Here is a 23,699-nt window from a genome sequence, read left to right on the forward strand (position 1 = left end):
GTGGGGCAGGGGCTGGTCAGAGCTGGGGCAGGGCAGAAGCTGCCCGTTTTCACCCCCCTGTTCCCCCATCTCTCCCATCTCCCAGATACACCTGCCCCTTCGTGGAGAAGTTCTCCATCGAGATCGAGACCTATTACCGGCCCGACGCCGGCAAACAGACCAATGTCTTCAACCTCACGGCGGCCGAGAAGAGGCAGCGGATTCTGGGTAAGTACTGCTTGTGGGGACACCCGATACTGGCTGGGCCAGTCTGCGCCTTTGCACTCGGGGCACTTGGTGCCGGCGCAGCACCGGTGCTGCTCCACCAAGGCGGTGAGGATCAGAGCCAGCCCCCAGGGGAGGGAGCCTGTGACCTGCCCAGGCTGTGCTCCGTACTGGGACACGGGGTACAGACCTGCCTCACAAGTGCCTTAGTTGTACGGGAGCTCAGTGCTGGGGAAGGTCTGGCGGGTGGGGCCCAGGGGCTGGAGCCTGGAGAGCTCCCATTCCCTGCTTCTGAATCTGGGGTTTGCTGGAGTGGGGAGAAGCTGTTGTCTTCAGCCCTGATGCTCGCGTGTGCTCTGTCCCAGAGTGCCATGGGGCAGGGAGGGCAGAGTGCTGGGAAGGCAGGAGTTCTCCCCACTCTGCCACCCACTAATCTCCCTCCCTTCTGTGCACCGCCCCCCCCCACACTGCTCCAACCCCCCTGTTCCATTGCTCTGCAACAAAAATATTGGGGAATGGGCCCCAGGGCATTGTGGGGAATGGGGCTGGTATTTTCCCTGTCCCTGGGGGGCTGCAGCAGGTGAGACCCCTGGCACTGGGGCAGGCAGGTGCTGTGTGTGGGTGCTGACTCCCTGCTGCCCCCAGACACCATTGACATTGTGCGGGACCCCATCTCGCCCAACGAGTACAAGGTGGAGGAGGACCCCAAGCTGTATCGCTCGGCGAAGACAGGCCGGGGGCCGCTGGGCGATGAGTGGCTGGAGGGGGCCATGGCGGCCGGGCCCCTCATGTGTGCCTACAAGCTATGCAAGGTGGAGTTCCGCTACTGGGGCATGCAGTCCAAGATCGAGCAGTTCATCCACGACGTAGGTGAGCGCTGGCCCCCGTCCCCCCCACGGCTTCCCTGCCCCATAGCGCTGCCCCCCATCCACCAGCGCTCTCCCTTAGCCGTGCCGCTGGTGCTGCTCCGTAGCACTGCGCCGTGCAGCGTTGCCCCTTAGCTCTGCCCTGGTACTGCCCCCTGGTGCAGCCCCCGCCCCCCTTATCCTCCAGGCCAGTGGCACTACCTCCCATACCCAGCACTGCCCCTTCCTTGGTGCTGCCTCCCCAACCCCCTGGCATTGGCCCTCCTACCACTGCCCCTTGGGCACCACTCTTGACCCCTTGGCTTTGCCACCCTACCTGGCATGACCCCCGATGCTGCTCCTAGTGACTCCCCAGCCTTCTGATATGAGGCTGGGGGGCCCAACCAGGGGAGGGGGGAGCTGCTCACATAGCCTGCTGGGTCACACTGATGTAGCAGAGCCTTGGCAGGGAGACCCCAATTCCTTGATCCCTCCATGGAGGCTGCATGAGCCCTGGCATGGGTCACTCTGGCTCAGGCTGGGGGAGGGGGCAGCAGGGGAGGGGTGCTCTGGCTCAGACTGGGGTGGGGGTGGAGGAGGGATGCTCTGGCTGGGGGGGCCGGCGTGGGAGGGGTGCTCTGACAGGGGAGGGGTGCTCTGGCTCTGACTGGGCGTGTTTGTTGGGGAGGGGCATTCTGGCTCTGGCTGGGGAGCCACCGGGGGAGGGGTGTTCTGGCTGCGCCGCACTCCCCTGCCCCTCCCCCCACAGGGCTGCGCAAGGTGATGCTGCGGGCACACCGCCAGGCCTGGTGCTGGCAGGACGAGTGGACGGAGCTGACCATGGAGGATATCCGGCAGCTGGAGGAGGAGACGGCCCGCATGCTGGCCCAGAAGATGGCCAAGTGCGCCGAGGCCGAGGAGGCAGCGGCTGCCCCCAGCGCCGAGGGCCGGGCTGAGCTGGGCAGCGCTGACGGGCAGGACCGAGCTGAGGGGCAGGGGCCGCCCGACGCCTCCCCCGACGACGCCTTCGCCAAGCAGTGGTCTACGTCCTCCCGCTCCTCCTATTCCTCCCAGCATGGAGGTGAGGGGGGCAGGGCGGGGCGGGGTTGGGTGCTGGGGGCATGTGGGGAGTGAGCTGGCGGGGGCAGGAGCGGGACGGGAGGTCTGGCAGGAGGTGGAGCTGCTGGGGGTGGAGGCGTTGGCATGGAGCGGGATGGGAGCACTGGCTGGAGGGTTGCAAGGGGTGCTGCAGGGAACAGGGCGGGGCTGCTGGCAGAGGCACTGGGGGCAGAGGGATGGGGTCTGCAGAGGTCCTGGGGGCCGGGGCGCTCGGGGGACAGGGTGGTGCTGGCAGAGGTGCTGGGGGACAGTGGCGCTCGGGCAGAGGGGTGGGGGTGCTGGCAGGGACGCTGGCAGACAGTGGCACTCGGGTGGGGGGTGGGGGTGCTGGCAGGGGCACTGGGGGACAGAGGTGCTCAGGCAGACGGGTGGGGGTGCTGGCAGGGGCACTGGGGGACAGAGGTGCTCAGGCAGACGGGTGTGGGTGCTGGCAAGGCCACTGGTGGACAGGGTGCTCGGGGGGAGGGGTGGGGTGCTGGGGGCTGTGGTGTTCAGGGGGAGGGGTGGGGTGCTGGCAGGGGTGCTGGGGGACAGTGGCGCTCGGGCAGGGGGGCTGGGGTGGGATGCTTGTGAGAGAGCTGTGGGGAGGGCTCCCCAGTCTCTGGTATCTGACCCCTGTCCCATTCCCCCAGGGGGGGTATCGCCCCAGAGTCTCTCAGAGTGGCGCATGCAGAACATCGCACGGGACTCGGAGAACAGCTCAGAGGAGGAATTCTTCGATGCGCATGGTACGGAGGGTGGAGGGGAGTGGTCCCCATTCCTGGCGGTTAGTGCGCCTAGAGGGTGTTCCCCATTTCTCAGAAAGCATCTCTGCTGCGGGCGTCCCCTATTCCTACTGGCAGGTGTGCAAGTGGAGTTCTGCATTCCTGGGGGGTATCTCTGCTGGGAGGTCCCCCATTCCCAGGGGCAGGTGCAAACAGAGTCTCCAATTTCCATGGGCGTCTCTCCCAAGGGTCCCTCATTTTTGGGGGGTGTCTGTTTGAGGAGTGTCTCAGTCTCATGACCCACCCTTCCCTCCAGAGGATCTGTCTGATAGTGACGAGGTCTTTGCCAAAGAGATGACCAAGTGGAACTCCAACGACTTGCTGGACACGCTGGACCGGCCAGGCGAGCTGGACGAGGGGCTCGGTAAGCAGAGGCAGGGGAGGGTTGGGGCAGGGTAAACACAAGAATGGCCATAATGGGTCAGACCAAAGGTCCATCTAGCCCAGTATCCTGTCTTCCGACAGTGGCCAATGCCAGGTGCCCCAGGGGGAATGAACAGAACAGGGAATCATCAAGTGATCCATCCCATCGCCCGTTCCCAGCTTCTGGCAAACAGAGGCTAGGGACACCATTCCTGCCCATCCTGGCTAATAGCCATTGATGGACCTGTCCTCCATGAACTTATCTAGTTCTTATTGGAACCCTGTTATAGTCTTGGCCTTCACAACATCCTCTGGCAAGGAGTTCCACAGATTGACTGTGTGTTGGGTGAAGGAGTATTGCCTTAGGTTTGTTTTAAACCTGCTGCCTATTAATTTCATTGGGTGACTCCTAGTTCTTGTGTTAAGAGAAGGAGTAAATAACACTTCCGAAAGGACAGGAGAGTGGGAGGGTGGGGGGCAGGATAGGGTTGGGGGACTTCAGGTGGGCAGGAGGGCGGGGGTTGGAATAGTGTAGAACAGGGGTCGGCAACCTTTCAGACGTGGTCTTCATTTATTCATGGTATTTTAAGGTTTCATGTGCCATGAATACATTTTACATTTACAGGGGCCGGCGGCTGGGACCCCAGGCTGTCAGTGGGCTGAGCAGACTGTCTGGGGTTCCTCCGCCAGCCCTTGCCAGCCGGGGTCTCGGCCGCTGGCCCCGCTCAGCCTGCTGCTGGCACGGGGTTCCGTCCATCCAGGCCAGCAGCGGGCTGAGCGGGGCCGGCGACGGGGACCCCAGGCTGGCAGCAGCGTGCCACAGTAAATCAGCTTGTGTGCTGCCTTTGGCACGCATGCCATAGATTGCTGACCCCTGGTGTAGAGGAACAGAGTGGTGTGAAGGTGGCAGGTGGCATGGGTGGAGGGTGGCAAGAGGGTGGGAGGCAGGGGAGTGGGTCAGAGCACAGCAGGGCCCGGCCCCCAGGGCACTTCCCGCACCAGCACGCTCACCTGGGCTTTGTCTATGCAGGGGACGGGACCGGTGTGGCCAAGCCCAGTGACAATGGACTGACTGGGGCCAGCTTTGCCGAGGTGTGTGTGGCCCCCTGCCCTGGCCCCGGCCCTGCCCCCCACCCCACCTGCGGCCCACCTGGTGCTGGCTCCAGCCCTGCCACCTGTCTTGTCTCACCTGCCCTACCCCATCTGGTCTGGCCCTCTCCTTGCAATGCAGATGCCACTTGTCTTTTCCACTAGGAATCACCAGTCATGGCCTCCCCCGGCACAGACACCCCCGACCCCAGTGAGGGGCAGAGCTGGCTGCTCACAGTCCAGTGTGCCGAGGGCAGCTGCGTGGGGCCAAGCGGGGGCTCTCTGCCCCCAGCCCAGAGCTGCATAACCTGGCTAACCTGGCCTTCAGGGAGGTACTTCCCAAGTGCCCACTGTGGGCATCGTCTTCCCCTGCACCAAGGGGCACCATTATCTCCCCGCCCATTAGGGCCACGACCCCCCTCCCCCCCCGCGCCACGGGCACCTGTCCCTGCCTCCCCCACTGACGGCATGTGTCTCCGCAGGGTGGCTCTGTGGAGAGCGTGGCGCAGGCCTGCCGAATCCACGCACTGTTCCTGATCCTGCACAGCGGGAACATCCTGGATCAGGGTGCGGGCGAGCCGGGCTCCAAGCAGGCTGACGTGCAGACGCTGGCTGCCACCTTCGACGCCGTCGCCCGTGTGCACTTCCCCGAGGCGCTGGGCCACGTGGCGCTGCGCCTGGTGCCCTGCCCGCCCATCTGCGCCGCCGCCTACGCCCTGGTCTCCAAGTATGTCCTCCCTCCTTCAGGGGGCGCTGCCTGCAGTCAGGGCTGGCCCCAGTGCGGCGCTAAGGGTGCTCTGCAGCAGGGAGTAGGGTGGGGACTCCATCGGGGGCGCTCTCCCTCATGGCGCTAGAGGGTGTTGCACTCCCGTATCAGCAGATGAGGTGCCTGCTGGGCGTGGTGTTGCCCAGCGCTTTGTCAGGGTGAATAGTATCAACTGGCAATCAATGCAGTTATTAATGTAATGAGCTGGGGGCACTAGGGGTCTCATCCCAGAACCAGGCTCCGCAGAATTAAAACGGACAATGCAGTATCTTGTAGGGAACCGTGGGGGAATGGCAAAGACTCTCCCACTGAGGGCAAAGCAAAGCCGTGGCGATTTTTAGTCACGCAGACTCTAGGCAGCAAAGCTCCAACCCCACACAGATAGCAGGACATTTGGTGCCATTCCCTGCATGTGCTCATCTACTCACACCCTTCCTTGGGGACCTGGTGGGGAGAGCGAAAGGAGCAGCCGTGTCCCTGGCCTGCCCAAGGAGTCCGATGGTCCAGACCCCCGACGCCCAGGTGGGTGGTAGATAGCAGTGGAGAGTTGAAGGGTCGCTGATGGAAAGTTAGACCCCCGCTGCCTGGTGGTTTGGCCTGTTCTAGAGCCTGGGCAATATCACGAACATTCGCTCTGATGCCCAGCCTTCCGTGTCCAAATCTGTCTTCCTCACCCTTGTAATATTGGGGTGCCCTTCTCCTGTCGGTTAACACATCAGTGCCTTTTAGCTCATTGTCATGTAGGTCACCTATTGCTAGGGCCCTACCAAATTCTTGGTCTGTTTTGGTCAATTTCACGGTCGTAGGATTTTAAAAATCATAACTGTCATGATTTCAGCTATTTAAATCTGAAATTTCACGGTGTTGTAATTGTAGGGGTCCTGACGCAAAAAGGAGTTGTGGGGGGCCATAAGGTTATTACAGTGGCGGGGGGTGGGGTGCGGTATTGCTACCCTTAGCTTCTGCACTGCTGCGGGCGGCAGCACTGCCTTCGGAGCTGAGCAGCTGGAGAGCGGCGGCTGCTGGCTGGGAGCCCAGGTCTGAAGGCAGAGCTGCTGCCAGCAGCAGTAAGAATGGCCTGGTATGGTATTGCCACCCTGACTTCTGCGCTGCTGCCTGCAGACCTGGGCCACCCTCCAGCCGCCCAGCTCTGAGGGGAGCAGTGCAGACGTAAGTGTGTACAAGGTATAGTATTGCTACCCTTACTTCTGCACTGCTCCTGGTGGGGTGCCGCCTTCAGAGCTGGGCGCCCAGCCACCAGCCACCGCTCTCTGGCCACCCAGCTCTGAAGGCAGCGCCGAAGTAAGGGTGGCAATACCGTGACTCCCCCTAAAATAACCTTGTGACCCCCTGCACCTCCCTTTTGGGTCAGGCCCCCCAATTTGAGAAACGCTGGTCTCCCCCATGAAACCTGTATAGTAGAGGGTAAAAGCACACAAAAGACCAGATTTCAAGGTCCATGACACATTTTTCGTGGCTGTGAATTTGGTAGGGCCCTACCTATCGCTCAGGCAAGTTGGTGGTTAGACCTCTGCCAGCGATTCTGTCCCCAAATACCCCAGCCCGGGATCAGTTCAGCGCTCCTGCGGTCACCTGGTACCGTTATGTCCCAGCTCTCTCTTGAGCAAGCTATTCCCAGCTCCCCAAACCTCGGGTAACGGCCGGGCCATTTTCTCTATGCTGAGGGCCACGGGCCTGCTTTACTCATGCTAACTTGCTCAAGCCAGTGTCTTACAGGACACAGGCCTGTGGTTCCTTGTGTTACTGCTGAGCTAAATCAAAGGCTCCATGGGCTACAGTGGGTGGTGGTCCAGGGCGGGGGGCCCTGCCCAGCTGCTTGCGCCATCACTCCGCTGGCATGGGAGGGGCTGCCTTCCGGCAATGGCACAGGGGCGTGGGGGTCTCCAGGCAGCAGCCGCCTCTCTCACCACTAACCCCTCACCCCCAGCCTCAGCCCCTACAGCCATGATAGGGACAGCCTGTCCAGCAGCCAGGACCACATCCCACTTGCTGCCCTGCCCCTTCTGGCCACGTCCTCCGGGAGCTACCAGCATGCCGTGGCCACCACCATCGCCCGTGCCAACCAGGCCCACAGCGCCTTCCTGCACTCCACTGAGGGTTCCGGCTTCTGCGGCCAGGTGCGGGGGCGGCGCTGGGGGAGGCGACGGGGGGCACAGTTGGGAGGAGGGTGGGGCTGAAGCTGTGGGGATCAGGGTGGGGGTTGGCTGTGGGGAGTGGGATGAGGGAGTTGTGAGGATGGGGGTCTCTGGCTGTGGGGCTGGAGAAGGGAGCACTGGCTGTGGGGAGGCACTGTGAGGAGTGGGGGCTGTGGGGGACGCTGTGGGATGGGGCGCTGTTGGGAAGGGGGCTGTGGGGGTGGGGCAGGGCTGGGTGGGCTACGGCTATAGGGAGTGGGGTCCCTCCCGGATCTGACGGTCCCTCCCTCCAGCAGGTGGTGCTGATCGGTGACTGCGTGGGGGGCATCCTGGGTTTTGATGCCCTGTGCCAGAGCCGGGCGGGCACTGCAGGGAGCTGGAGCAGCAGCCGCCGGGGCAGCCTGGTGAGTGCCTGGGCCCCTCTTTGCCAAGGGAGCTCGGGTGGCTCTGGCAGCCCCTCTGTAGGATCCCCCATTTTCACATCACTCTACACGGCCCTGTACCCATCCCCCTGAGCGCTGGAGCCTGCTGGGCTGTCCGTGACCCCGACCCTTTACATAGTGGGGAGGGACCAGCAGCTCAGGGAGCCCTGGTCTGGGATGGGGATGGGCCTCTGAGGAGTGACGGGGTCCAGGGCATGGAGGGCCCTCTGAGGTGGGGACGGTGCCCACGATGGGTGAGGGGTGGTGCTGGTCCTGTGATGGGTGAGTTGGGGTGCCCGCAATGGGGTGGGTGGCACTGGCCCCGTGAGGGGTGGGGTGCCTGCGATGGGGTGGGTGGCACTGGCCCCGTGAGGGGTGGGGTGCCCGCAATGGGGTGGGTGGCACTGGCCCCATGAGGGGTGGGGTGCCTGCGATGGGGTGGGTGGCACTGGCCCCGTGAGAGGTGGGGTGCCTGCGATGGGGTGGGTGGCACTGGCCCCGTGAGAGGTGGGGTGCCTGCGATGGGGTGGGTGGCACTGGCCCCATGAGGGGTGGGGTGCCTGCGATGGGGTGGGTGGCACTGGCCTCATGAGGGTGCTGCCCTCTCACTGCTCACCCACTTCCCAGAACATGGAGCCGATCTCCCCGGAGCTGGGCAGCAGGAAAGACCCACTGGCTGAGGGGGCAGGAGGGACGGGCCGGGTCAGCCCCGAGCCTGGGGTGCTCCTGCCCCCCCAGGAGCAGAGCGACATGGACTCTGTGCACCAGCAGCACAATTTCCTGTGCAGGTGAGAGCACCCGGGGTGGGGGAAGGCTGTCCTCAATGCGTGTTGGGGGAAGGCATGGGAGGAGGGAAGGAGGAGGGGTGACCCCTACACAGGAGGCCACTGGCAGGATTGGAGCAATGGCTCTGGGCCCTATGGCAGGGCTCACCCCTGTCAGGGGCAGGAGATTGACCGCGTGAGACAGCTGCACCCCAACACCATGGGAGCAGCACCATGTGGACATGCACAGAACCAGACCCCAGCCCTGGGGCCGGATAGGAGCCGGCGCCCCCTGGAGGGGAAAGGCCCTGTGTCCCATTTCCCACTCCCCGAGCCTGCCAGTCTCCCTGCCCTGGGGCTGGATCAGAGCCGGTGCCCCCTGGAGGGGAAAGGCCCCGTGTCCCATTCCCCACTCCCCGAGCCTGCCAGTCCCCCTGCCCCGGGGCTGGATCAGAGCCGGTGCCCCCTGGAGGGGAAAGGCCCCGTGTCCCATTCCCCACTCCCCGAGCCTGCCAGTCCCCCTGCCCTGGGGCTGGATCAGAGCCGGTGCCCCCTGGAGGGGAAAGGCCCCGTGTCCCATTCCCCACTCCCCGAGCCTGCCAGTCCCCCTGCCCCGGGGCTGGATCAGAGCCGGTGCCCCCTGGAGGGGAACGGCCCCGTGTCCCATTCCCCACTCCCCGAGCCTGCCAGTCCCCCTGCCCCGGGGCTGGATCAGAGCCAGTGCCCCCTGGAGGGGAAAGGCCCCATGTCCCGTCCCGGTGCCCACTGGAGCCTGCTCTTCTGTCCTCTCCAGCCTGCAGGCCAGCGTCCCCCAGGGGGAGGTGGAACTGCGGCGCAGCAGCTACTCCTCGGGCTCAGCGCTGGACGGGGCCGAGGGCGCGGCCGCCCGCCTCGACTTCAAGGTGTCCGGCTTCTTCCTGTTCGGCTCGCCGCTGGGGCTGGTGCTAGCGCTGCGCAAGACGGTCATGCCAGCCTTGGATGGTGAGGGTCCCTCCGCGCCAGCCTGCCCCGGCCCCTGCACCCCCACAGAGCTCCCCCAGGTCTGACACCGGGCCTCCTCTCTTCCTCCAGCGCTGACCCCCCACCCCATGCTCCCCCGGCGCAGGCACTCCCCCCTCCCCCCACACACACACTTGTGCTCCCCCCAGTGCAGGCACTGTCCCCTGGCACAGATTTCCAGGGGGTTCAGTGCCCTGGCTGTTACCCAGCGTGAGGGTAACTAAACCCACGGCCATGCCTGGGTCGGTGTACCCTTAGTGCGCCAGGCCCTCAGCTCAGCTTTTTCCAAGGGCGAGGCCTGTGACTTCAGCCCTTGAGACTGGGCCCTGCTTCTCCCCGGGGCTCCCCAGTGGGTCCATGGGAGCTCAGGCCCCTGGCAGAGCAAAGGGCCCCACAAGGATCTGCAGGGAGAGCACGCGCCCTCTCCCACAGTCAGCATTTGGCAGGCCACTTGGGACCGCATGAGGAAGCCAAACTTCGTCACAGTGCCATTCCCTGTCCTTGTCCAGAGCCTCTGGGGTCCAGTGCCCCTGCCCATGCCCTGGGCAGCCGCGCTCTGATCATAGCAATGTTGGGCTGGAAGGGGCCTCGAGAGGTCGAGTCTGTCCCCTCACACTGAAACAGGGCCAGGTAACCCTAGACCATCCCTGACAGCCGGGGCTTGTCCCACCTGCAGGGATGGGGATTCCACACCCTCTCTTGGAAGCTGTCACGGTTCCCCAGGATCTGTGCTGCTCCCCAGCTTGTAAATCGTCGCTCAGAGGAACCCTTGAGTGCACCAGCCCCCCAGGGACCCCACCCTTCCTCCAGTGCTGGCCACGCAGCCTCACCGCCTCCGAGACAAAGCCTCTGGGCTCCAGCCCTCCTGCTCCACCCTGTGAGCTCTGCCCGGTGCATCCCACTGAGCCAGACCCCTGGAGAGACCTGGCCGCTCTTCGGGGGCCAGTGCCCCCAGCCGGTGTTCACAGTGACACGTGGCAGCCTTTTCAGAACAGTGTCGGGTTATGAGTCGCCTGGGGAGGCCCTTAGGGCCACAGAAAGACAGGTGAAGACACTGTCCAGCTGGCCCGGCCATGGCCCCTCCACCCCAGCTGAGCTGCCCTGCGATCCCTTTGCTGGCTCTCTCCCCGTCTTTGCCCATCCTGGGTGAGAGCTGCTGAGTCTCCCCAAAAGCCAGCTCTTATCCCAGCCACGTGGCAACTTTCAGTCCCTTGTCTGGCTCCTGCTGAGCTCACGTGTGCCACCTGCCGGCTTCCCTGGATCCGTGTCAGTTGTTCGGTCCTTGGGGCTCTTGTGGAATGGGTCAGTTTCAGGCAGTCCTTTACCCCACCGCACCCCCTTCGTACCACCCCAAGGAGGGACGTGACACGACACCTCGGGTTCCCTGCTCTGCTCCAGGAGCAGCTTAACCCTTTTGTCCCCATTGGGTACCGGCCCCATGACAAGTCAGTCCCTGCTATGCAGATCAGTCATCAAAATACTGCAAAGAATTCCCACTTCGGCACGTCCGCCTTCTCCAGAGCTTCACTAGCCCTAGACTTAGAAAGGCCTGACTAATACCTAGCCTAGATCTCCCTTGCTGCAGGTTAAACCCAGTGCTTCTTGCCCGCCTTCAGTGGGTGTGGAGAACCGTCCTGGTTATAACAGCCCTTAGCATAGCTGAAGACCATTATTAGGTCCTGCTTCAATCTTCTTTTCTCAAGCCTGAGCATGCCCACAAGGAGTGTCTGTCCCCAGTCACAGCCGTGCTGGTTCTGCGTCCTCTCACGTTGGCTGCCGGGCATTCATGGAACCACATCCAGTCGCTGGGCCCGCCCCCTGCTCATCAGAAGATAGTCCTCAGCATCATCTTCAGGATCCCATAAAATCTCTCCACCCGCCCATTGGACTGAGGGTGCTATGCAGAAGCCTGGCTGTGTTGGTACAAATAGATAAATTAAAAAGTGGTAATTCACCAGCACCAGAGGGTATCACCCAAGAGTTCTGAAGAAATTCAAATATGAAATTGCAGAACTCCTAACTGTGGTAAATCAGCTTCTGTACCAGATGACTGGAAGGTAGCTAATGTAATGCTCGGCTCCAGAGGTGATCCCAGCAATTACAGGCCGGTAAACCTAACTTCAGTACCAGGCAAATTGGTTGAAACTGTAGTAAAGAACAGAATTATCAGGCTCATAGATGAACATGATGTGTTGGGGAAGAGTCAACTTGGCTTTTGTAAAGGGAAATCATGCCTCACCAATCTACTAGAATTATTCGAGGTGGTCAACAAGCATGTGGACAAGGGGGATCCAGTGGATATAGTGTACTTAGATTTTCAGAAAGCCTTTCACCAGTTCCCTCACCATAGGCTCTTAAGCAAAGTAAGCTGTCCTGGGATAAGAGGGAAGATCCTCTCACGGAACAGTAATTGGTTAAAAGATAGGAAAAACAAAGGGTAAAAATAAATGGTCAGTTTTCACAATGGGGAGAGGTAAATAGCGGGGTCCTCCAAGGATCTCTACTGGGAGCAGTGCTGTTCAACATGTTCATAAAGGATCTGGAAAAAGGGATGAGGTGGCAGTTTGCAGATGATATAAAATTACTCACTGTAGTTAAGTGCAAAGCTGACTATGAAGAGCTACAAAGGGATCTCACAAAAGTGGGTGATTAGGCAACAAAATGGCAGATGAAAGACAATGTTGATGAGCACAAAGTGCATTGGAAAACATAATCCCAACTGTGGATACCAAATGATGGGGTCTAAATTAACTGTTGCCACTCAAGAGAGAGATCTTGGAGTCATTGTGGATGGTTCTCTGAAATCATCCACTCAGTGTGCAGCGGCAGTCAAAAAAGCAAACAGAATGTTAGGAACCATAGGAAAGGACTAGATAAGACAGAAAATATAATGCCACTATGTAAATCCACGGTACGTACACACCTTGAATACGCCGTGCAGATGTGGTTGTCCCATCTCAAAAAAGATATATTGGAATTGGAAAAGGTTCAGAAAAGGGCAACAAAAATGATTGGGATATGGAACAGCTTCCATACGAGGAGAGATTAAAAAGCTAGGGACTGTTTTGACGAAGGGAGGCTGTGATAGTGTTCTATAAAATCATCAGTAGTGTGGAGAAAGTGAAGAGGGAAGTGTTATTTACCCCTTCACATACCGTAACATAACCAGGGGTCACCCAATGAAATTAATAAGCAGCAGGTTTAAAACAAACCTAAGGAAGTGCTTCACACAATGCATGGTCAACCCGTGGAACTCGTTGCTGGGAATATTCTGAAGGCCAAAAGTATAAGTGGGTTAAAAAAAGAATGAGATAAGATCGTGGGGAGTAGGTCCATCCCAGGCTATTAGCCAAGGTAGTCACAGACGCAACTAAACTTCTGACCACCAGAATCTGGCACTGGATGACAGGATGGATCACTCAATAATTGCCCAGTTCTGTTTGTTCCCTCTGAAGCATCTGACACCAGTCATTGTTGGAAGACGGGATACTGAGCTAGATGGACCATTGGTCTGACCCAGTGTGGTCGTTCTTATGACCCACAAGCACCAGAGAAAGGTTGACATGAAATTAGCCCACTGGCTGGTAACTGCCTTGCTGGGGTAGCCCACTGCTCAGGGTAGCGAGTGGTGACATTCTTCCCTGAGCAGAGGAGGGGGGGGGGAGCTGTGCTGTGGGACCCAGGCCGGCAGCCACCTTCCGAAAAGGTTCCTTTTGGGACTGTTCATAGTCCCCCCCATCAGCCCCTCCCAGTTGGCCACGTGGCTCAGGGAGAGAGAGAGGCTACACAGCCCACCTGCAGGGGAATCTGGTTCACAGGCTGCCTCGGAGGGAAAGGATGCACCTTGAACAGGGTCGCCAATCCAGCATCTCTATCCCAGTGGATCTCTTTGGCTGCTTGCCCCGCTCAGCCAGCTCCTGCCGCTGCAGCCCCGGATGCCGGCCCTGCTCTAATTCCTGGGCTGGTGCCACTGCAGCTGTCACCCTTGGGCTCTCGCCTCTCCTCTGGGGCGTCTGGGTCTCCATCCCGGCGGCTGGTGAATTGGGCGGCTCGCAGAACCTCGCCTGGGATGGAACCAGGGTTCTTTGCCAGATGGTCCTGGAGCAGGCCTCCCAGTGTCTGCACTGCTGTGCCATCCCCCTCGTGGGGAGTTGTTTAGATGTCACTTCTCCTGCCGTTTCTTTTTTCATAGGCTCCTAGATTCCCAGGCCAGAAAAGCCCATTGTGATCAGCTAGTCTGACCTCCTGTCTAGCACAGGCCGGAGACCGGCCCCAGAATAATTCTGAGAGCAGAGCTTTTACAACAAACGTCCCATCTTGATTTAAACAGTGGAGAACCCACCACGGCCCTTGGCAAATTGTTCTAAGCCGGTTTCTGTTGCTGAGGCCACTTGTTGCGGGAAATGACTGCTGCGTTTAGCACCCACCGCTGGCGTGGATTTCCAGGGTCTCTGCTTTGCCCCAGCCTTTATACAGACACCTCTGGGGTGTCCCCTTCATTGAGCCAGGGCCAGCACCATTGCTGCGAGACAGGGCCTCTGGCACCCCTGCTTCTCCCCGCAGCTCTCCAACAGAGAGGGGGGCCCCTCATTCCCCTAGGTGCCAATCCCACCCCCTGAAACATTGGTTCCCCTGCTGCACTGCCCCCGACCCCAGTGCATGGGCCTCTCTCCCCCGTTTCGCTCACTCCCCCTGGATTGCTCACATCCCCCCAGGCACAGGGGCTGCTGCCCCCCATTGCTTGCCCCCCTGCATCACTGCTCCCCTCCCCTGCTCTGCTCACTCAGTGGGTGACTTCCCGCATTGCTTGCTCACCCCCCATTTCCCCTCCCAGCCGAGGTGCAGGGGCTCACTAACGGTCCCCTCCTCCGGTGCAGGCATTTAACCCCCCTGTCCCTGCAGTGGCCCAGATGCGCCCGGCCTGTGAGCAGATCTACAACCTGTTCCACGCAGCTGACCCATGTGCCTCGCGCCTGGAGCCCCTGCTGGCCAAGGCCTTCCACGCTGTGCCCCCCCTGGGCGTACCTCGCTACCAGAAATACCCGCTGGGCGATGGCACCTCTGCACTGCTGGGTAAGGGCTGGGGGGAGGCAGGATCCCTTTGCGGCAGTCTCATTGGGAGCACGGGGGCCCCAGGGGCTGGGGTAATATTGTGGGGCAAGGAGGGGACAATGGGGTTTGGGGGTTCCCTCTAGGATGTCCCCATGAGGTGGGTAATTAGGGGCAGAGGGGCCTGGGACAGTGAGGGCTTGGGGATCCCCTCTGGGATGTCCCCTTGAGGTGGGCAATTGGGGGTAGAGGGGCCTGGGACAGTGGGGGTTTGGGGGTCCCCTCTGGGATGTCCCCTTGAGGTGGGCAATTGGGGGTAGAGGGGCCTGGGACAGTGGGGGTTTGGGGGTCCCCTCTGGGATGTCCCCTTGAGGTGGGCAATTGGGGGTAGAGGGGCCTGGGACAGTGGGAGTTTGGGGGTCCCCTCTGGGATGTCCCCTTGAGGTGGGCAATTGGGGGTAGAGGGGCCTGGGACAGTGGGGGTTTGGGGGTCCCCTCTGGGATGTCCCCTTGAGGTGGGCAATTGGGGGTAGAGGGGCCTGGGACAGTGGGAGTTTGGGGGTCCCCTCTGGGATGTCCCCTTGAGGTGGGCAAGTGGGGGATGACACAATGGAGGTTAGGGGGTCCCTTGGGGCCAGTGAGGGTAAGGGGGCCCCTCTGGGATGTCCCTCAGGGGGGCAATAGGGGCCAGTGGGGGGCGGGGCCAGTGGGGCTTGGGGGTCCCCTCTGGGTTGTCCTTCAGGGGTCTGTGAGGGGCAGGGTCCCTGGGGTTGCTGTGCTAACCCTGCTCTCTCTCTCTCTCTCTCTCTCTCTCTCTCTCCCTGGCTCAGCTGAGGCCCTGCAGACTCATTCCACCCTCTTCCTGGGCGACTTGGAGCTGACGGCGCCCACCACCCCTACCAGCTGTTTTGGGGGCTTCTGGAGAGGCAGCGAGACAGGAGAGCCTCCTGCTCCCTCCAGCACCAATGAGGTCGTCAAGAGTGAGTGTGACCCCTCCCCCGTCCACCTAGCTCCTCGCCTACCCCCCCCCCCCCCCAGCACCAGCAAGAGTAACATGGGGGAGTTGAGGGGATGGGGCATTGAAGGGGGTACAAGACAGGAGGCTGTGGGATATGGGGTAGGTCTGGGGTGCTGGGCTGCAGGGCAGGGATTGAGGGGTATGGGCAGATCTATGGTGAGAGGTTTATTAGGGCAGGGGGTGAGGGGTAGGGGCAGGTTGGGTGAGGGATGCAGGGTGGAAGGGGCAGAGTACAGGGCAGGTCTGGGGTGGGGGCTGCAGTGCAGGGGTGAGGGGTTGGGGGCAGGTGGGGTGGCTGCAGGGCAGGAGGCATCTCAAGGGTGGGTGGTGTAGGCCAGGGGATGAGGGGTAGGGGCAGGTCAGAGGTGAGGGGCACAGGGTAGAAGGGGCAGAGTATGGGGCAGGTCTTGGGTAGCGGGGAGCAGGGTAGAAGATGAGGGGGTAGGGGACAGGCCTGGGGTGGGGGTACTGGGTGGAGGGAGTGGGGTACAGGGCCGATCTGGGGAGGGGGTACTGGGCAGAGGAAGCGGGGTACAGGCCAGCCTGGGATGGGGGTACCAGGTAAAAGGAACAGGGTACCAGTCCAGTCTGGGGGCGGGGGTACCAGGCGGAGGAAGCAGGTTACCGGTCCAGTCTGGGGAGGGGGTACCGGGCGGAGGAAGCTGGGGAGGGGGTACAGGGTGGAAGAAGCGGGGTACCGGTCCAGTCTGCGGAGGGGGTACCAGGCAGAGGAACCAGGTTACTGGTCCAGTCTGGGGAGGGGGTACCAGGCGGAGGAAGCTGGGGAGGGGCTACCGTGTGGAAGAAGCGTGGTACATGTCAGTCTGCGGAGGGGGTACCGGGTGGAGGAAGCTGGGGAGGGGGTACTGGGTGGAAGAAGCGGGGTACATGTCAGTCTGCGGAGGGGGTACCAGGCAGAGGAACCAGGTTACCGGTCCAGTCTGGGGAGGGGGTACCAGGCGGAGGAAGCTGGGGAGGGGGTACCGGGTGGAAGAAGCGGGGTACATGTCAGTCTGCGGAGGGGGTACCAGGTGGAGGAAGCTGGGGAGGGGGTACCGGGTGGAAGAAGCGGGGTACATGTCAGTCTGGGGAGGGGGTACTGGGCAGAGGAAGCGGGGTACAGGCCGGTCTGGGGAGGGGGTACCATGCAGATGAAGCGGGGTACTGGTCCAGTCTCTGGAGAGGGTACCAGTCCAGTCTGGAGTGTGGGGACCAGGCGGAAGGACCGGGCCGGGGTACGAGTTCTCCTGATACCGCTCTCCCCACAGTCCTGGAGCGGTGGTGGGGCCCAAAGCGCATTGACTACTCCCTGTACTGCCCCGACGCGCTGACCGCCTTCCCCACCATCACCCTGCCGCACCTCTTCCACGCCAGCTACTGGGAGTCCTCCGACGTGGTAGCCTTCATCCTGCGCCAGGTGTGCTGGGGGGATCCGGGAAGGGAGGGGCCAGCGGGTGTCGTGAGCATGGTGGGGAGCGAGCAGTGGCCGGTGCCCTGTGGCCGGGGGGCTGGTGCCCTGCGGCGGGGAAGGGCGCGGGCGGTGGCCGTGGCTGGGGGCGCTGAGGCCGTGCTGCTATTGCAGGTGATCGAGAAGGAGCGCCCCCAGCTGGCGGAGTGCGAGGAGAGCTCCATCTACAGCCCCGCCATCCCCCGCGAGAAGTGGCAGCGCAAGCGCACGCAAGTGAAGATCCGGGTACGCCGTCTCCACCCGCCTGTGCCCGAGCAGGGGGCTGGCTGGGGGGTGACGGGCCTGGGCAGGAGATGGTGCTGCTGGGGTGGGTGGGCAGAGGAGAGTGGGGGTGAGGGCGGTGGGGGCCCAGGTTGAGGGGTCTGGGGGGAGCGAGTGGGGAGGTGGGATTGAGTCCTAGGTTTTGATGGCTGGGTTATGTCATTGGGGTGATGCAGGGTCAGCAGTACACCCCTGGCCCCCCAGGTGTGCTGGGCCGGGCTCCGGGGGCACGGGGCTCTGGACAGGAGGCTGGACTCAGCCCCAGCTGGGCTGGGCCGGGCTCCGGGGGCACGGGGCTCTGGACGGGAGGCTGGACTAGCTCAGGAAGGCCCCTCTGGGATGGGGGGAGAGACCCCAGCAGCCCTGGGGGGGAGGAAAGCAGGCGCCACTAACCCCCCTGCCCTGCCCCGCAGAACGTGACGTCCAACCACCGAGCCAGCGACGTCATCGTGTGCGAGGGGCGGCCCCAGGTGCTGAGCGGGCGCTTCATGTACGGCCCCCTGGACGTGGTGACGCTGACCGGGGAGAAGGTACTGGCGCTGTGGGGAAGAGGCGGGGTCCCCCAGGAGGGCTGGGAGGGGGAACCCTGGCACTAGTGCCCTGGGGTGCCATGCAGCTGTGGACTCCGTTCCTGGCTCCCTCCCTCTGTCTGCCAGTCCAATGCCAGAGCCCCAGGTCTCTCCAGCTGGCATTCCCTGCTATTCGGTGTCCATTGAGGTTCTCTGTTTGCATTCTCCGTTGGTCTGGGTCGGTTTCGCCCAGGCCTCCGATGACCCATTCCCCCCCCCCAGGCAGTCGTGTGACACGAACACCTCAAGTCTCCTGGTCTCCCCACCGAGCAGATTTAACCCTTTTGCACCCACTGGCCAGCCATGCAAAGTACAGGGGGAAACTGAGGTACACTTTGGACTCATAAAAACATTAGAAAACTCTCACTTTGTCACAGAGGATGAGGAGGATCAGGAGTCCGTCTGGGTGCCTCAGCAGGTGCAGGGTGTGTGTGTGGGTCTGTCTGGGTGCCGCAGCAGGTGCAGGGTGTGTGTGTGGGTCTGTCTGGGTGCCGCAGCAGGTGCAGGGTGTGTGTGTGGGTCTGTCTGGGTGCCGCAGCAGGTGAAGAGTGTGTGTGTGGGGTCCGTCTGGGTGCTCCAGCCTGTGCGGGGGGGGTCTGGGGGGGTCTGGGTGCCCCAGCAGGTGCGAGGTGTGTGTGTGGGTCTGTCTGAGTGCCGCAGCAGGTGCAGAGTGTGTGTGTGGGGGGGTCCATCTGGGTGCCCCAGCCAGTGCGGGGTGTGTGTGGGGGGGTCTGGGTGCCCCAGCAGGTGCGAGGTGTGTGTGGGGGGGTCTGTCTGGGTTCCCCAGCAGGTGCTGCCCCCATGTAAGCATGAATGGAGGAGTCAATGTTCTGAATTTGCCACCGTGCTGGTTTGATTTTAAAGCTGAAATCTAATGAACTGGGTTTTCCTCTTTGCTGGGTGTTGTAGCCGATATTCCAGTGGCAGCTAAGAGGAGAACCCCTTTTACTGAGCCCAGGGAGCCTTAGCTACTAATTAACCCTGGCCTCTTCTCAGATCAGCGCTCACCTCGGACAGCATTTCTCACAGCAGGACACGCGGTTCTTCCCAACCAACCCGTTTAGTAATTGGCCAGAGCCACCTTAGCACGCCAGCAGCAGTGCACCACTTGAGCGTAGCTACAACCAGCGTTTCAGGCCTATCCCGCACAGCCTTGCAAGCAGTACCGCAGGGTTGAGGACGAGCGGTTAGACCAAGGAGCAATGCAGAGCACCCGGGTTTCTTTATAATCATCACTCGGCAATTCTTCCGCCCCGAACGCATGGACGCCCCTGCCCAGTAGTTCGCCCAGGAGGAAGGAAGCGCTTGTCTTTAGAGCCCGTTACACTGTGCTCCCTGCTTAGGGAGTGGATTGGTCCCAGCTTAGATAGCAGCAGAACTGCTTCACGTTAGAGTTCAATCCTCAGGCCTACAGAGCACGCAAAACGCGGCGGTTAAATCCAGCACACGGCTGCCCAAGGTATTGCTGGGGTGTGTAGACTCACCAAGCCAACCTGTAGCTATGTCTGTTAAAGAACAGCAGGGAAATGAAATCTCACCACTTCTTCTTCTCCTGCGAACCCTGGGCTGGGGGCGAGTCGTTCATCTCTTGGTGCCGGGACCGTGGCTGAGGGGAGAGGCTGCCCACGAGGGTTCAGCTAGCTCTGGGGTCCCCCAGGGTGACCTCGGTTTTATATGCCACTTTCCAAATTGCTCTGAGCTTTCCAGCTCTCAGTTCCTCTGCTGTCCAGGAGATGGCGGTGATGTATGACACATTGCAGAGAGAGAGGGGTGTTGCTTTGATTCATGGCCAGGCCTGGTTCATAATTAGCCCAGCCTGGGATCCCCCCTCTCGAGCAATTTCTCTTAATGTTCCAGAGTCCGACCCTGGTGAGGGGCCTCTCAGCCACCTTCCAGGTGCTGTGCAATTCCTGTCACTCCTAGAGAGCCTCAGCCACTTCCAAAGTGCACACACCAAACCCTGACTGATCCTTGCAGTCTGGTGGGCCCAATCCCCCGGCCCCAGATGATCCCTGATACCTTTGCTGCTTCACCCAGGGTCTGAGATGTCCCAGGGAGGAACAAGACGGAGGGTTGGCGAGGAGAGGGGTGTCTCTGTCTCCCAAGGCAGACGGCTGCACACCGGCGTCAGGGAGGGCTGGTTGGTTAAGACTTCTTGGGGTCTCAGGAACTTTTTTGGGTCACCCAGCAAGCCGGTCCCAGCTGCCTTAAACTTACCTCTTCTCCCCTGGCCCTTGGCTCACACCTGGGAGCAGCTGCTCTTCTCTGTCACCTGGCAGGGGCTCTTAGCTAGACGAGGCAAGCTGGGTGTCTCGTCCATGAGTGAATAAGGGCAGTCTTTGGGGTGAGGGTCTGACAGCAGCGGGGAGATCCCTTCGCAGGGATCACTCGCCTTTCCTGGGACCAGTGTCATTTAGCTTTAGCTTAATTCTAGACTCCGAGAGGTAGCCGGGCTCTCCAGACGAGAGGTCTCGGCCACTCCAAGGGGAAGCTGGACGCCTGCACAGGGTGATCTCGGATCCTGGCCGGGCCAGGGAGCCGAGAGAGCGGTGGCTGTTAAGAGCCGACGTTAACGTCTGTGCGGCTCCCTGCAGGTGGACATCTACATCATGATGCAGCCGCTGTCGGGGAAGTGGCTGCACTATGGCACCGAGGTGACAAGCAGCAGCGGGCGCCTGGCCTTCCTCATCCCGCCCGACAAGGCGCTGGGCATCGGCATGTACCCCGTGCGCATGGTGGTCAGGTGAGACCCACGCCCTACCCTGCCCGGGTGCATGTGACCCTGGGGAGGGGAGACACAGGGCCCAGGGGGGACGGACGTACTGGGGAGTGGGGCTGTACCAGGAGCCTGGCAGGGAGAGCCCTCGGCGGGGAAAGCAGTGTTGGGAATGGGTGAGGGAGGCTGTTGGAGGCAGGGGACCACCTCTGGGCAAGGCTTGCGGGACACCACCCTCCCCCGCAGTGTGTTTGGGGAGGAGGGGGAGATCTATGTGCGGGGGGGATGTCTCTGGGCTCCCCTGTCCTGCTCGGTCCCTGACGCCCTCCGCTCTCGTGCAGAGGGGATCACAGCTATGCCGAGGCCTTCCTGACGGTGGTGGCACGCAGCACCGAGGCGGTTGTCTTCAGCATCGATGGCTCCTTCACGGCCAGCGTCTCCATCATGGGCAGCGACCCCAAGGTGCGGGCAGGCGCCGTCGACGTTGTGCGGTAGGTGCCCCCAGTGACCCCTCTCCCCCGCCCCGGGTAAACCTCCCACTCCTGTCCCTACGCCCAGCAACCCTCTACCACCCTGCTAACCCCCTTCCCGCTGCTGTCCTCTCAGCTCCTGCCCCCCCACCTCCCCACGCCCTCCCCCGTGATGCCCATGTCGTGTCTCTCCAGGCACTGGCAGGACTCAGGGTACATGATCATCTATGTGACGGGGCGGCCCGACATGCAGAAGCACCGCGTGGTGGCCTGGCTGTCGCAACACAACTTCCCGCACGGCGTCGTCTCCTTCTGTGACGGCCTCACCCACGACCCCCTGCGCCAGAAAGCTGCCTTCCTCCAGAGCCTGCGCACCGAGGTGGGGCCTGCGCCCAGCGCCGCGGGGGACAGGGCATAGCCAGGGTTTGGGGGTGACGGCGGGCAGGCCAGGCCGGGGCTCAGTCAGTGTCAGGAGCGGGCTGGCGCAAGGGGGCAGGGTTTGGGTGGTGTGAGGGGTGGAGCTTGGGAGGTGCAAGGGGGTGGGGCTTGGACAGCACGAAGGGGTGGGGCTCAGGTGTTGCTAGGGGGCGGGGCTCGGGCAGCGGGAGGGGCTCGGGTGGTACGAGGAGGTGGGGTGCCAGGCTGAGTACCCATGTACTGCAGGCAGAGGTCACCATTGTGGCTGGCTATGGCTCCACGAAGGACATCTCGGTCTACAGCTCCCTGGGGCTCTCGCCTACCCAGATCTACATCGTCGGGCGCACCGTCAAGAAGTTCCAGAACCAGTGCCAGGTACGCGGGCACCAGGGGGTATAAGCTGCAGTCCCCGGACAGGGCACTGGCTGGCTCAGGAACTGGGACATGGGGCCTTTCCCCGCTAGCGGGCGCTGGCTCTGGTCGGGCCCCAGGGCAGGAGACTGGCTGGCTCAGGGGGGTGGGGAATGGGACACGGGAGCCTTCCCTTCCAGAGGGCACAGAGCCCCTGGGCCAGAAGGGTGGGAGGCAGTGGTGCCCATGGCCCTTGGGGGGCTGGCATGGGGACAGTGGGGGCTGGGCCCCAGCGCTCCCCCGTCCCTCTGTCCCCACACTCGGTCCGTGCGTCTGTCCGCAGTTCTTGTCCGAGGGCTACGTGGCGCACCTGGCCCAGCTGGAGACGGCATCGCTGGCACATTCGCCCAAGGGGGCACCGCGGCCCACGCTGGGCAAAGGCACCTACGGCTGCCCCGCCCCCGTCGACTTCCTGCGCAAGCAGAGCCAGCTGCTGCGCTCGCGGGGGCAGAGCCAGGCGGAGCGTGAGGGGGGTGCCCCGGCACCGCCCCGCGCCAAGGCCCGCAGCATCAGCCTCAAGCTAGAGAGCGAGGAGTGAGCCCCCCGCGGCTTCGCGGCCTGGAGCGAGCGCCGAGCCCGCACGAGGAGACGAGGGCGCCCGGCACGGAGAGGGAGCTCCCGACGGGACCACGCGCTGCACCGCTGCCCCGGCACGGGGCGAGAACTGTGCGTGGGGGCCCGAGGAGCCCCCCAGCACTGGGCATGGCCAGCCCCCCATCCCCCTGGGCTCCCCTCCCCCACCCACAGCCCACTGCTCTCTTGGGCATGGCCTGCCTGCCACCCACAGCCCCCTGCTTCCCCAGCCCTGGGGTCCCCTCCCCTGCCCACAGCCCCCCCCCACTCCCCGAGCCCTGGGTCCAACCCCCCCCCCCCAGCTCTGCTGGTGCCCCTCAGTCCCAACCCACAGACCTCTGCCAGCCCAGCCCTGAGACCCCCTTGTTGCCCATGCTGCTCTGTCTGGGAGTCTGTGACTGGGGTTCCCAAGGGAAGGGTGAGTCGCTCCTGGGAATTAAGGGGTTGGGCCTCTCCACCCTGCCCCCCATGCAAGGCCTAGATCTGGCACATTTGCCCCTGGGCCCTGCTGTCCGCATCACAGCGACTGGGAGGTGGGCCCAGCTGCCCCTGTCTCTGGGCAGCCCCTGTACCCCGCAGCCTGCATGACCCAGCCCCCCTGTACAGAGACCCCACCCATGCACCCAGCCCCGGCTGTGTCCAGTGTGAAGCTGGATCCCAGAAGCAGGGCCAGATAGCCTGGGCATGAGTTTAGCCCACGCCCACCCCGCTGGGCACGTTACACCCCCACCCAGCGGCAGGGGGGGCTCATTATTTATTTTTGTTGGTGTCAGAGTTAGCAAGTGAGGCAGGGAGGGGCCAGGCCCAGAGGAGGCGGGGCCTGGTGGGGGAGGGGCCGGAAGGATTCATGACTCTTGTTTTTTTTTTAAAAATTGTGTAAATGTGGAATAAAAATGTAAAAATAAATAAACAGAGAATGGTACAAACAAGAAGGGCCGGTTCCTGGGGGCGGGAGAGGGCAATACAGGGCAGTGGGGGGGCAGAAATTTATTTGACTGGAGTGTTAAAATCACTGGTTATAACCTATTTAGCCGGGAGCGAGAGGGGGCAGGGCCTTGTCAAAAATGGGATTAGCTGATCCAAGGGTCGGTCCTGGGGCCGGTTTTGTTCAATATTTTCATTAATGATGTGGAGAATGGCGTGGACTGCACCCTCAGCAAGTTTGCAGATGACACTAAACTTGGAGGAGTGGTAGCTACGCTGGAGGGTAGGAATAGGATACAGAGGGACCTAGACAATTTGGAGGATTGGGCCAA

General features: G+C 62.1%; 1 protein-coding gene across 3 annotated transcripts in view; it reads left to right on the top strand.

The window, feature by feature from the left end:
• Positions 1 to 23,366, top strand: part of PITPNM1 (phosphatidylinositol transfer protein membrane associated 1) — a 29,638-nt gene extending 6,272 nt beyond the window's left edge. Inside the window, exons 4-24 of one of the 3 annotated variants that reach the window (XM_054028087.1) lie at positions 86 to 207; positions 850 to 1,074; positions 1,819 to 2,130; positions 2,801 to 2,896; positions 3,189 to 3,296; positions 4,326 to 4,387; positions 4,867 to 5,111; positions 7,099 to 7,288; positions 7,603 to 7,710; positions 8,356 to 8,516; positions 9,286 to 9,473; positions 14,394 to 14,564; positions 15,371 to 15,520; positions 16,827 to 16,975; positions 17,141 to 17,251; positions 17,701 to 17,817; positions 20,451 to 20,599; positions 20,914 to 21,063; positions 21,238 to 21,421; positions 21,706 to 21,834; positions 22,154 to 23,366. In XM_054028087.1, the coding sequence (XP_053884062.1) occupies positions 86 to 207; positions 850 to 1,074; positions 1,819 to 2,130; positions 2,801 to 2,896; positions 3,189 to 3,296; positions 4,326 to 4,387; positions 4,867 to 5,111; positions 7,099 to 7,288; positions 7,603 to 7,710; positions 8,356 to 8,516; positions 9,286 to 9,473; positions 14,394 to 14,564; positions 15,371 to 15,520; positions 16,827 to 16,975; positions 17,141 to 17,251; positions 17,701 to 17,817; positions 20,451 to 20,599; positions 20,914 to 21,063; positions 21,238 to 21,421; positions 21,706 to 21,834; positions 22,154 to 22,408 (3,382 nt within the window). In that variant the 3' untranslated portion in view covers positions 22,409 to 23,366. Of the gene's footprint in view, positions 1 to 85; positions 208 to 849; positions 1,075 to 1,818; positions 2,131 to 2,800; positions 2,897 to 3,188; positions 3,297 to 4,325; positions 4,388 to 4,866; positions 5,112 to 7,098; positions 7,289 to 7,602; positions 7,711 to 8,355; positions 8,517 to 9,285; positions 9,533 to 11,194; positions 11,452 to 14,393; positions 14,565 to 15,370; positions 15,521 to 16,826; positions 16,976 to 17,140; positions 17,252 to 17,700; positions 17,818 to 20,450; positions 20,600 to 20,913; positions 21,064 to 21,237; positions 21,422 to 21,705; positions 21,835 to 22,153 lie in introns of those variants that run through there. The other 2 variants (XM_054028088.1, XM_054028089.1) reach the window with 2 other exon arrangements.
• The last annotated feature ends 333 nt before the right edge of the window (positions 23,367 to 23,699 follow it).

Source organism: Malaclemys terrapin, chromosome 4 (genome assembly GCF_027887155.1).
Source record: "Malaclemys terrapin pileata isolate rMalTer1 chromosome 4, rMalTer1.hap1, whole genome shotgun sequence".
NCBI classification, from domain to species: domain Eukaryota; kingdom Metazoa; phylum Chordata; order Testudines; family Emydidae; genus Malaclemys; species Malaclemys terrapin.